We start from the raw sequence: 13,893 nt of genomic DNA, 5'->3' as shown, positions 1-13,893 counted from the left end.
AGCCAAGTGATAATCTTGCACAAAGCTTTTCGCTCCCATGCGGCCATTGTTCAATAGGCTGTCTTGCTTTAATACAAATATGCCAACAAAGGCAGATGCACACATTGTCGATGCCGTGTTTACCTCCGTTTCAATTACTCAGCTGGCGAACACAAGCGGCGCCTGTTAGAGATTTGCTCACTCCAACTTATTTTGCAAGAACCAAACAGAAGACAAGCAAGTTCTTTTAGACACCTGCAGGTGGAGAGTCCATTCGTCGCTGTCTGAACAGCGATTATCGAATGAAGTCTAAAAGTCTCCTCCCTGCAAGGGCATATTTATTAGGAGGAACAGAGTGGGGTTGAGTGGACAGGTTTGGTGAACCCCCGGCCTCTGATAAGATCAGAGCAGGGGGTGTTTTACACTATTGTGAGAAACAGACTCTGCATTGTGAGGGCCAGACGTGATTGATTTAATTATTACATTGTGAGGGCCAGACGTGATTGATTTAATCATTACATTGTGAGGGCAAGACAGGATTGATTTAATCATTACAGTCTACATTCCAACATAATCATAGGATCAAACTAACCTGAAAACCCTAACAGCGCCATTTGCTGGATGCTACGCCGAAACGGCGGAGAAGATTCTGCTTCATTAGCTTGTTGTTTGGAAGCTACTTTTGATGGGATGCTGAGCTATAAATTAAATAGATGGCTTGATAAAAAAAACTGGCTGTGTATAATTCTTCAGACTGGATTTTTGAAAAATCACTCTGCCATTGCTCATAACAGTAGCTCGATTGCCAGGGTGATTTATGAAATCAATTTGTCTTTTTATCAGCGGCCAGAGTTTGAGATATGATCATAGTGTTCGCGTTTCAACTTGCTGTTTGTGCGTGTCGTAACGAGGCAGAAAAAAGCGACATTGTTTATGCTCGGCACGAGTGGCGTTGTGCCATGCTGCGAATGGCGGTATGATGATGATGATGCATTGAGCATTAATAAAAATTGGCACTTGGATGAAACTGTTGTGTTTTCCTGATGCCGTCAGTTTGGTCTGTATTAATATCAGCTGTCACGTGGATATCAGCACCAAAGTACCCATCATCTCTTCTGTGTGTTTGCAATATTTACCAAACATTTACTCACGCGGACAGAATGGCGAGTGATGTAATCAATCGGGGGCTGCAGCTCCATCCCTTCGTCTTCGAAGAAGATTTCTTGATTTTTACCCAGACATTTTGGACATTTCTTTGCTTGAAGTGTTTGGGGAAGGCTTCGTTCTTTTCCAGCTTGACTGCACCCCGGTCCATAAAGGCATGCTTGGATGATCTCGGTGTGAATGAACATGCACAGAGGTGGAAGGCCCCAGGGAAGAAAATGTAATTATTAAACCAGACCGCTTTTGCATTCTTAATCGAACACTGGGAATCCCTAACAAAGTCCACGTGCGGCGGAATGCCGATATAAAATAAAAACACCATCCTCCCCATGTGCCGCCAACAAACATGACACTGTACGTGCTTGGCAGCCGAGCCTCGGCTCCGTTCAGCCCAGTCAGCCTAATATCCTTTGGAGCTACTCCTCATGCTTTCCCAGGAGAAGCTGAGAGAAATTCTGTTTTGACATTGCTATCTGTCTAGTTTGGGAAAGAAGAATGATACAAAAGAGAATTAGGCTCCCCTGTGTATCTGCTTCAGAAAAAGATAAGCAGTTCATTTTGCCAGAGATGTCAAAGTGAGGAATCACAAGTGACAGCAAAAGGGATGAGATATTTCAAGATACGTTTTGATGGCTGCAGGTTAATCTTCAAATGTGTCAAGGATTTGCCAAACCCTCATGAAGTAAATCTCACTTTGATGTTCTCTCATTCTGTAACCTCTTTCCCTCTGTGTGTGTTTTTTTTTCCTGCAGTGAAGTTTGAAGACTGCCAACACAGCAGAGAGGTGGGCTTTGTTAGCAGCGACCCCAACTTCAGCGTGAGGCCCGACGGGGTCGTGTATGTCGAGCAGGCGTTTGCCAACCTCTCGGAACCCGTGCAATTCATGGTGACTGCTCGAGAGCTGTTTGACCCGCACATCTGGGAGACCACTGTTAAGCTAGCACCCGCTGGACATCCGCACCCGTTACCCCTGACCAAGGTACCTTCAGACTTGTTTGCTAACCATACGCCATAATTTAATGAACACATTAATTCACAGGTGTCAAACTCAAGGCCCGGGGGCCAGATACGGCCCGTCACATCATTTTATGTGGCCCGCGAAGACAAATTGTGCATCAAATTCGTGTGTCATTACTAGAATTGCAAATTCTCCTCACTTTTAATATCTTTTTTTAAGATTTTTTGACCAGTTTTTACTCGTCTGATTTGAAAACGAGTTGTCAGTTTGTTTTGCAGCTTTTACTGTATATAATATGAGGTGCTCATACATTTATTTGGGTTGACAGTAATAATGGCCCTCCGAATGAGTTTGACACCCTTGCATTAAATCGATGAGTGAGTTTTGACTAGCAAAGCTGTTGGATGTGGATGTAGTGTTTGCTTTCCAAGGCTAACAAACTCTTGATGTTATTGGAAACAACATTGTGCTTGCAGGTAAAATAAACTACAGAATTTCCTCCGTTTTTATTTGCTCTAAAAATCTGAATTTTTTTTAGACATTGCTATTTTTGCTACAACATCGAAACATCACAAGATCGCAGCTCAAAGAACGGCTAAAAGCTGACAGGCTAGCGAGTTCATTTTGTTAAGTGCAGCGAGACATGATGCCAATTACATGCTAGATTTATCTCCCGTCAGAGCCTTCTTGTGTTGCTATCTTGAGAGCGCATTCATTTTCTTTTAATAACACTTGCTCACCTGTTTTATTCAAAGAAAATAGCTCACCTGCAATGTTCATTTTCTCGTGCTTAATGCAGCATTTTTTGGCCTTTGAGCCTTTCTGCTGTGTTTATACACCAACGCTATCACACGGCACACAGGTAGGGCCTCTCATTGAGTGCTCTCCAACCCGCACTGATTTCATGGCACGGTGGCTCGCTTTCTCCACTAGCTTAGGGCCTATTAGTTATGCACCAATGCATATGAAATCCACTGGTTCCCGGAACAGGTTTTAGTGCTTATTTGATTTGCATTTTTACCACACTCGGTTCAAGATACACTCACCTGTTCATGTTAGATTACAAATGGAGCTGGCAGGTGGGAGATGCATTGGAACCTTTGGTTCATAGGTCAGGAAAAAAAAAAACTGTCTGCAATGCTAAATAGTTGCGCTTCTCATCCATGTATTTTAATGTATGACATTGAGGACAGAAAGCTCAATTGTGTGTCATTTTTAAAATACAACTACAGAATTTAACATTCATTTTATTCACTCGTTACTTTCATACGCACATCATTTGAAGATGTTCTCACTGAATACTGTGATCTCTTCATCTTCTCCAAAAGGATCTACAATGCTAAAGACTGAATATGAAAAGAACTAGGTGAAATCTTGCATGTTCGCAGAGTGAGCAATGAGCTCATTGTCCTCCTTGTTTGTTAGAGTGAAAACTTCCAGATGTCAGCTCCACAGCTTGGGGGGGCTTCAGGCCTGTAGAATGTCCCGCACAATGCGCACATACCCGGGAGCAGAGAGCTGCCAGCTGGCCCCGTTCGCCTCTGGCTTTTTCAAACCCCCTTCGTACACAAGGGTCACACTAACTGGCTCTGTGGCGTGTGCGCACAAGCACGCAAACACTCAAATGTGTATGCATATCAATATGTTGTGTACAAGTGGACATAAACACTTGCTGGCGTAATTATGCATGCATGCACTTGACTGGAGACTCAGTCGCTGTCCGTTCTGAAACAACATGCAAGCATTTTGTCCGAGCAAGCCCGGAGGTCCACCGCACTTGATGAAATCTCACAGGGGGAATGAACAGTCTGAGACCTGCCTCGCATCCGCATGCAGAGGGAAAGTCATGAATGAACTGGAGATAATTTTTCAGTTCATTTTCACTGACCACATCCGAGCTGGAGTACTTCCAGATTTGGTGCTGCTTTGCTATTCCAGGACCTGGATGACTTGCTGTGATTTATGGAGCCATGACTTGCCAGAATATTCTGAGGGAGGATGACTATCAATTTGTGATTATGTTTACCTTTATTCTTTTTGAGATTAGAATTAGCTAAATGAATGGAACATTTATAAAATGGTGGATTATTTTCTGGACGTTCCATTCTCGCTTAATGTCGACCAATGGGTTTTGAGTATGTTTGTGTTGGAAGGATAGTCCCAGAGGGTGACAAAGTCAATCCGGAACATTTTTCTGTGGATAGGAGACGCCAAATAGAGCACCTGAGCAAAACATGAACATTGACTGGAAGTGTTAGCATGTGTGTGTGCGACGTGTGCCGTGTTGGCTGCGTCCTTTTGGGATTATCTGAAGGATTTCTCCTGTGCGTCAGGTTACAACCTCGCTGCCAGATTAGGTGTGCATGCGCGTGTGTTCTGAAAGACCTTCAATAGGATTAGGTGGATTACAGCAATGCAACCCTTTTACAAGGAGAAACACCAAAGATGACAATTAAAAAAAACATGTTCCCATCTTTCTAAACCTCATTTCAACAGATGAGAACACAATCTTTTGCAAAATAGAGAGGGGCGGGGATGGGAAGTGTCAATTTTTTACTGGGTTAAAACAAGCCAGCCAACTCAAAGCATTGTTCATTTTTTTTCTAAAGTCCGCCTTGTAAATGAACTTTCAATCACATCTGACAGTCGTCCTCCAAGCTTCACATAATGAATCCCATTCAAGTAGATCTGAATCAATCAGAGGATGGGGAAAATGCTGACAGACACCAGAGTTCAATATCCATTTTATCTGATGATACTCTGACAGGAAAATGTCATATTGTTTACTGGGTTTCGCAGTGACAAAGACATGGGCGGATAATGTTGTCTGTCTGAGAAATCTTTAGGTGCAAAGGAATACAGAAAAAGCACAAAGAGCCTGCTTCGAGGCCATTGCCAGGAGCTTCATAAAAATATGGCAGACTCGTTTTTAAAAATGCCTTGTTCCCCTTGTAAATAAGTATTGTCGGTTGCTTGATACTTACTATTTTACATTTTTTCTCGTCTGAGTAAACAATTAAAAATCATTCCTGAGATTTTTTTAATTTAGATCTTTAAATTAAAAAAAAATGTCTCCTGTCTTATGGCTTATGTTTGTTTCTTTCCTCTCCAGGTTAGTATTGAAGAAATGCTATCAAGAGTCTTGGATTCCCAACCCAAAGTCATCAAATTTACCCGAAAACATCAAAGAAGCTCCTACGGGAATGGACTCAGGCGACAGAAGAGAGATTGGGTTATCCCGCCCATTAACGTACCTGAGAATTCCCGAGGACCCTTTCCTCATATGCTTGTCAGGGTGAGTGTTATAACATCTTACAGCCGAGGTTGAAATTCAATTAGAAATAACTTCCAGGACACAAATCTAAACCAATATTACACCAGATGTCAAGACGATGAAATCGTTGCGCTCAGATTTTTTTCAGAAAATATTGAATGCTATTCCCGTTTCCAGATAATGAGACAAGAACAGACGACGTACGAAAAGGTAAGACATGCTTAGTCTCCGAAGAATAGATCAATGTTCTACTCAAAAGCTTGATCCCGCTGCACCTTAAGTCAAGGGAGTTGTTTTTACATTTCAGCGCATTGACAGAAATTCTTTTAGAACACCCAGGAAGCCCAAATCTTACTCGATTCTTTTTTTCAAGGTTTTTTTTTGTGACCTTATTGACTGTTATTTTGCACACAGCATTTTATCAAACCAGTCCAGCAGTGTGAATATGATTGTTTATATTTTGGAGAGGTGCAATTTTGGTGAGAGATGACTTTTGTTTGTAACCTGGTTGTGATTGTCGCCAGCCGTTGACAATGTTCGAATAAGAAAAGTTTCCACGGAAGGCATACTGCTGCCGCTCTAAACTCGCCTTACTGGCCGCCTCTTATCTGTCACCCACACAGACATGCGGCTTTTCTGCCGGCATTTCGAACACATACACACACACGTATATATCCACACAAAGTCCCTTACGCCCATTTGTACAGCAAGGCTTACATCGGCGCATTACAGAAATCGCCTTTCCCAAGTGTGTTGGCACGAGGGCAGATTTTCCACTAAAGCTCAACAACACTCACTCAAACAAAACACACACAACAAGATGGAGTGGAACCAGAATGTGCTGCCCTCACAGGGAAATGGGAACTCCTTAATTCCCTTTTTCATCTTGAGGACTAAAATGTTGATGTTGAATTAATCCCCACTTGCTTCCTTTTCGGGATTCTAGTTTTACTCCTGACTGGAGGAGCAACTGGACGAATATGGAATAAAAATTTAGCTCGATAGAATTAGATTTTTCTGTCAGGTGAGAGGGTTTTTTTTTAGCCTAAAGATCTTTTTTGAGGGGTCAGAAGGGTTCCACAATATTTTTAATAGCAAAGCTGAGTGCATGTAATTGTCCTTATGATTGACTGTGATCTAACCAGCTACTCTTCTCTTGATGTCATCTGGGAGAGACTCAAACTCATAGAATCGTGCACAGGATAATTGGTATAGATGATCTATGGCGAGACAGCGAGATGGATGATTTTAATGGAGAGAGGCAACATGGGAGAAACATTACACTTTGAATTGAATCCCCAGTGCTGTAGCTCCCAGTAACAAATTAAATCTCTGTGTAAGCTCAATCTTCAACTCTCTCTGCAACTCAACATCCACAGGAAAGCACAGCGGGCATTTCATGGGCTCTGTCTCTGATATTGCGAAGAGCATCCTTAAATTTATTTGCCACATTGCTTGTGTTAGGGAAACAATTTCTTCATTAAAACATCCATTTTGCCCATTTTTAATGGATTTATTAACTAACGTGTACATGTCAAGCCATTTTAATCATTTTTGTAAAATTTCTTAAACTGTCTCTTGCGTCAACAATTTAGCCTCAAATTGTTTTCTTTGTCATACATTGAAACATATAAATCACGGCATCCATCCCCGAGTCAAAAGTGCAGTGTCGCTCTCCATTTGTGACTGACATTCAGTGTCACTTCAGTTTTCATGTTCAGGATGAGAGTTTGTTGACATTTTCTTTCAAGGTTGGAATCAGGACGAGGCCCAATTTCCATTTCCTCCCGACTCGGTCGTCCTAGAATCTGTGCCATTCATGCTGACTCATCCAGACTAACAAGGTTTCCAGGAATAGTTGCTCTGATTTTGCTCCTCTTTTTCATGATGAGGACACGCTGCCTCATCCATTTTCTCCACAATGTATTTAAATAATTCACCTGTTACTTAGATATAAAATAGCGCAAGAAATAGGGGCATTTGTTCCTTGAATATACGCTCAGATAAATGTCTAATGGGAGGCACTCGATTCAGAGAATTGCTGTGTTTGGAAAAGGTACAAAGTAATGGTTGCTATGGTAATGGGGACTTGAGCGAAAACTGTTTTTTTTGTTCTTGTCTGTCTAAATTAAGCTGTCAGTTGAGAGGACCTGCGAGGCTTCTCTTTGTCTTGAAATACAGACTCAGTTCTTACATAAACAATTGATAACAAGTTTTGTGGAAAGAAACAGCACATCATATTAAACCGCAATTTAACACGTTTTCATTGCTTTTGTATACAATAATGAGCAATTCTCCGCAGAATCATCGACTGGCGCCTTTCAAAATAAAGGTCTTTTAAGACATGGTAGAATGGGAAACTCAAATACACACAAATGCTGAGTCTGAGGAAGCTCAGCCCTATTGGCTCCTTTAATTTGTTTTGTTTGTCGTGACAGAATTGCCTGAATACTCCCGAATGATCAATTAGCATCGACAAACACAAACACAATATGGCATTTGTTAGTAAAAGGACCTCTGCAGATATTTCAATAAGAATCTGCTATTGCGGGTCAACTGTTAATTGACCAGATCAATTTTGTCTAGCCCTGTGATACTCAATAGGCGGTCCCCGGGCCGCATCTGGCACACTGGCTGTCTATTTGTGGCCCACATCCTGTTCCCCCTCAAGAGATATGGAGCGCATGTTTGCATTGGCCTGTCTTCATTATGTCTACAATTTTCATAAAACAATCCAGTCAAAAACATGCACTAGCTATGATCAATAAGCTTTTAGGTCTGTCGAATTGAAATACGCAATGTGTTTTCTGAATTGAAGCAAGAACAAAGATATCAAAATAGACCATTTGTATGCTCTTTGGTGGATGTCCCCGCAAGGTATTGTGTGTGTCATTCACACTATTCCCTCTTGGGCAATTAGAAGGTGACAGTCCCATTAGAGCCGGCCGGCCCAGTAGTACAAAGGCCGTGTGCTGCTGTGGCCAAGCGCGAAGCTCAGCTTCTCACTAAATAACTGTCAACCACTCTGACCCCACTGGCGGCTCTCTCTGAACCTCTGCGGCTCCCCTCTGGACTCTCATTGGCAGCTCCAGTCACTCCCCGATCCAAACATGGCCCTCCTTTCAAGCCGGGCCTTCAACTGATAGGTTGGACCCAGCGCACCTTGGGCATGCCAGAAGTGCTTTCAACTGGGCTTCAGGTTGCTGCTGATTGGCCGAGCTCTCGAGGCCTCCTGCCTCCTAATGGAAGCACACGGCAGAATGAAAGACCCGAAAACCTAGTTGTTTACTTTTGTTCCCGTTTTGTGTTTCCATAGCTTGAATAATACAATACAACCTGAGACTTTACAGCCAGTTTTGTAAGTAAGACAAGACTGTGGGCCTCTGCATCCTTCATTTCCATCTCATTAGACATGAAATGTCTCTGCTGCTCTTTATAAAGGAACTCAATAGATATATTTTCTTCATTCGTTACCCACGCTGTGATTCGGGGGAATTAATGCCATTGTTAATGCAGAGAGACCGCTGGTACATTTCAACAGGATTCCGTCTTCCTGCGGAGTTCCTCTAAATTGCCTGGCTAATGCCATAATTGGGTTTGTTCGTCACTTCTTAACTCCCATTAATATTTGTTCTCCCTGTAATTGCTTTTTTTTTTTTTTTTTTTTTTTTAAGCCCGGTCCTACATTTCATTCCGCCGTCTGGTTAACGGTCTGAGGTGGAGGCAGTGACGCGCATGCATGAGCACAAGGGCATGCTTGAGAAAGCATCTCATCTATTTTTTAAAGCTACAAAATGTAAAAATCGGGAAACTGTTCTGTCCGCTGGGTAACTCATCAAAAATCAGACAATGGAGACGATTAAATTCTCATTGAAGGAGTGTGAAAAGAGCAAATGGCTTTAAGTTAAAATTTAAGAGACCGTTCGCTCCGAGTCGACTGAAATATTTTACCAAAACAATATCTGAATTTCACTTTCTGACAATTTCATTTTGCCTTGGATATCGTCCCGATCTTAAATTGTGTTTGTTCAACATCTGGACTGAAAAATAAGTTTTGAAACTGAGTGACTAATCAGAGCAAGTAGTGATTTCAACCAATGATATAGTAAAGTGGCAACCCGAACATGGAACAGCAAAACATATCTCAACAAACGAGTCAAAAACACATTATATCTCAAAGCCGCTTGGAGCTTTAATCGTTTTCTCTTTTGTTCCCGATCCCTAACGTCGTGCTCTTTATGAGTATCTGGAAAGCAATGTTGGCTGTCAACGAATCATTTGAGAGGTATTAAAGCAGAGCCCTTTGCCACTTTTCTCTTACAAACCTCCTGTGTGACTATTTATAAAGTAAGCCGCATCATTCTACTTTAATAACGCAGCTAAACACCTTCCCCGACTCTTTATAGTCAGTGGATGTATGTACGGTCGTCACTGTATTTGGCAGCAAATTAAGTCTTAAGGCCGTCTCTATCTTTTTGTTGACCGACCTTTTTATTTCATCAACCGCTTGACCGTTTTCGCTTATGGAATATTGTTCTGTGTGAGCGGTCGGCCTATCAGACTGGAATGCATCTTACCGATCAAAAGTGGAGCGCATCATCTCGGATGAGCAGCACAGCAGCAGCGGGCAATGAAGCAATGCAAAGCATACATTTTGGAGGGAGGGCGTTTAGTGTCGCCATCCGCATTGCGCTCAACGCGGAGTACGCAGATGTAGCAGCAGGGAGCCATGAGACGCGATCAAACAGGAATTGTTAACGATGTGCTTTTTCAGACGAGCACTTACTTTTGATAATGCCGCTTAACACGGCAGTTCACAGTGATCCTAACCTGAACAGATTTATTTATTTGTTTTTTTTGTTTTTTGTTTATTTATTTATTATTTAGTTTTGTTTGTTTTTCAGATCTAAATCAGAATCTTTAATGTGCTCACGCATCTCCTTTCTTTTACACTCGCTGGACTAGTTGGCTCCAGATACTAATGAGTATGGACTCAGTCTTGCAATTTCAACCTAAATGGTTGAGCAGTTATTAAAGAGTATGCCCAATTTAAATGCAAAACAAACATCTGAATCGTCACAAAGGTTGCTGCTGTCAAGTACTGCTTGGGTTGCTGGAGCTGTGTTTTGCGGTCTCTCTCCATTGTGGCCTTTGCTTTTGAAACCTGCAGGGGGGTGTTTCATGCACCATGATGGGAAACTGAATGACTGTGCCTGCAAAAGGCTTTGAAATGAAGGACTGCAACACATGCCTGAGCCATTAAGTGGACATAAGACATAAAATGGCCACCAAAGTGTATAAACCCACAGTTTCACATTATTATGTTCCATTAGCCCATTACGGTTAGTAGACCACCATACTGTGTGTACTACATCGAGATCCCTGCCTGACATTGTCCTTCAATAACCTCATGGTGGGAATATTTTTAGCCCCTGGAAGCTTTATACTATCAACGAAACAACAGATGTGTGTTAAACATATGAAAAGCAAAGTTACTTTGCTGAAATTTAGTTGTGTTTTTCTGCTGGGGTCATCGCTCAGGGTCGGATCAATCAAAGTAGATTTGGACAGACGGAACATTCGTGTTACACTAATTAGGCAGCGAGTCACTCCGCTCAATGAATATCCCTTTCTGCACGTCCCGTGTCACCCCCAGGAGCTTCACACAACAATGATTTTTCATCTAATCTTCTCTAACTCCACCCAGTTCTCAGTTCCAGTGCCTCTCTCCCTCCCGCCACCCTTTGCCATTTTTCTTCTCACGCTGATAGCTTTGTCCCAGAGGATCCCAGTAGTTGTCAGTAATCAAGGAAATCACTCTCAAAGAGCTACAAATAGGTCACTTATCTGATGTCTGGTCTGATCTGAGGGAGACAGACATCAAGTTAAGTCCCTTACATCTGCCTTTCTCTGCTATTTTTAGCCTGATTAGTAGCCAGTCACTCCGCTGGGAACTACTCCAATAAGAAAGAGAACTCCAGATAGACGATGGCGATAGAGTGAAAGAAAGACAGCGCTCGGGGAGGATGGAAGAAACGAATCTGAGCTTTTGTCATTAGTATTCCTTTCAAATGGTTCAATTGCGGAGTTGTCACTCATGGGATTCCCAAGACTCGGAGAAGTCAGGCTTCTTCATTTATGCCGTTTATTCGCATATCGTCTGCTTATTAAGATACACCAGCGAATGTGACATGCGATCTCAGGTGGCGGCAGTGTGGAATGTTAAGCGGGCTTGGCAGCAGAGGTCACGTTAGGAATATTGCAGCAACATGTCAACTACGTGGGGACCGCTTTACGATTCAGGCAACATAGAATTGAGAGGATGGGGTGGTGGGCGGGGGGTGGCGGTTTGAATTATTGAACTGAGCTTGTTCCACACTTTGTGAACACATTGTGACTTGTAGCTGCCAAACATTTCACACTAAGCTGCCTCTTGGACTAGTCGTTGGCATTAACATGTTTTTCTAGAAGAAAATGTTCACTTGGAATTCAAAGTGAATCAAATTGTTTTCATTAATGAATCTGACTTTGGCAGATAAACAATGGGCAGTGGGAAATGCAAATGGAATCAGTAGAACAGAACCATCCGGAGATTGCTGCGTCTGCTCAGCGACATGACTGATAGACATCCGTTGCCGTGCCGACGGAGGGAAAACTGTAACCTGTGAAAAAGGTTTACAGCAAAGGTGTGCATGCTCTGTGGCTGCGGGAAGACAAGTGTGGAAATTAAAAGAGAGGGTATCATGTTCAAACAGAGAGATGTTTTATGCAGAAGCCGCCGTCAAAGCTGAACGGATGAAGTCATTTCATTTTCATGCATGATCTGCGGACTCGCAGAGCGGGGAAATTGCATAGGAGAGGAAGAGAAAGATGATTCAAGCTTTCACTTTTCTCCATTTGAGACGGTGATTATTCCCTCTGAATTGTAACCAAAGTAATGGTTCAGACCCATTTAAACAATCGCCCAAAAAAAAATCAGTTTGAGAAAATATGTTATGAGCGTCCTGATGGAAAGCATGATTGTGAGAGATGCTTTTGTGCCCCTTGAGCAAGGGCAAAGAAACCCCAAACGTACCTTCATGCAACGTTGCCTTCAACAGGGTGAAAAGTGGAATGATTCAGGGTAATGGGTCAAAGGTCGTATCAAGCTCAAACTGCAATTTCATCTTTTACACGTGTCTTAGGGGCATGGACCGGTAACGAACAATTCCACGTTTCGCTGTCTGTTAGCTTAACTGGATTCAAAAGTTCGAGACACTTGCAATTGATCACATTCTCACCAATAAATAAATAAATGTCAAAACTATGCAAGAGTCATAGATTCAAATTTTCTTCACCACAAGCACTTTTATTTTTACCGCGTTGACAGATCAATGCACTTCATTCAGTGTCGTAAAAAGGATGCGGAGGTGCGACTGTTCCATCAGTAACTGAAACCAAGCGATCCGATCTGTCACTCTAATGACGGTGACTTTTGGGAAGGTAATGAAAATCAATGCCACAAAAAGAAGTCCTACAAATGCATCCTTTTTTTGTCAGCTTGGTGCTGACCAAAAGTATTGATATTTTTATTGTTGGAGCAAAAGCTAAACGCTGAAAGGTGTTTTGAGAAGAAAACATGTTCCTCTGCATTATGTGTTAATAACACCCCAGGTGCACAATGGGATATCACACAAAGACGTTTGTTCTTGGCAATTATCAGGTTTCATCATCCCGGCGGCAAGCTTCCCGTTCTGCACCCTGGTAGCTAAAAGGAAGTCATATTTACTCCTCAAGTTTGCAAAGAAAATGTCACATGACCATCTCTGCTTTTGTTCATATCATCTAGTTGACAACAAGACATCGTCCCATACTTGGCATATTATATTCAAAACAAAATGATTGATTTGATTTTTCCTCTCTGACTCTTTCCTCAGATTCGCTCAGACCAGGACAAAGATGTCGGCATCCGCTATAGCATCACCGGGGCGGGTGCCGATCAGCCCCCCAGCGGCATTTACAACATCGACCCCATCAGCGGCAACATGTTTGTCACCCAACCCCTGGACCGAGAGGAGAGAGCCTCCTTCCATGTAAGACAAGAAATCATTTTCTATCTTAAATGCCAGATTGACTTTTCCGCCCAAGCCGGTCTAGTTAGCTCCAATGCAAACATGGCTGCGTGTTTTCTCTTCTATTTGAAAACCACCACCTCAAATGCAATGTACCCCAGGGAATATGTTAACCAATCCACTGAGGTTTACGTATTAGATTTTATAGGCTATTTATAGCCACTGAGGAGAGTTGGGGTGAAGGGTGAAATATTTTCTTCTTCCTGGAAGGGCAGAACAGAAAATAATTGAGAAGCGCTGGTTTATGGCATAAGCAGGTGGAGGTTCCTCCACTCACGTATTGCACTCCTCCCGTTCAACGTTATGGCCAGGAGCCAGCCTGACAAAATGCTGCAAGCACGCTTCGTCATCACATGGTAAAGAGTCGAGCGTCCCCTCCGGAAGCTGGTGTAAACTGCTTTACTGTG

The 13,893-nt window shown here is 42.5% G+C and overlaps 1 protein-coding gene across 5 annotated transcripts in view; it reads left to right on the top strand.

Moving 5' to 3' along the window:
- Positions 1-13,893, top strand: part of cdh4 (cadherin 4, type 1, R-cadherin (retinal)) — a 141,967-nt gene that overhangs the window by 104,773 nt on the left and 23,301 nt on the right. For 3 of the 5 annotated variants that reach the window (XM_049732819.2, XM_049732814.2, XM_049732815.2), the window contains 4 exons: positions 1,896-2,122; positions 5,214-5,396; positions 5,553-5,585; positions 13,292-13,447. In XM_049732819.2, coding sequence (XP_049588776.1) covers positions 2,027-2,122; positions 5,214-5,396; positions 5,553-5,585; positions 13,292-13,447 — 468 coding nt within the window. In that variant the 5' untranslated portion in view covers positions 1,896-2,026. The remainder of the gene's footprint in view (positions 1-1,895; positions 2,123-5,213; positions 5,397-5,552; positions 5,586-13,291; positions 13,448-13,893) is intronic. The other 2 variants (XM_049732816.2, XM_049732817.2) reach the window with 1 other exon arrangement.

This window comes from Syngnathus scovelli, chromosome 11, assembly GCF_024217435.2.
Source record: "Syngnathus scovelli strain Florida chromosome 11, RoL_Ssco_1.2, whole genome shotgun sequence".
Classification (NCBI taxonomy): Eukaryota; Metazoa; Chordata; class Actinopteri; order Syngnathiformes; family Syngnathidae; genus Syngnathus; species Syngnathus scovelli.
This window is presented reverse-complemented; position numbering and strand designations above follow the sequence as displayed.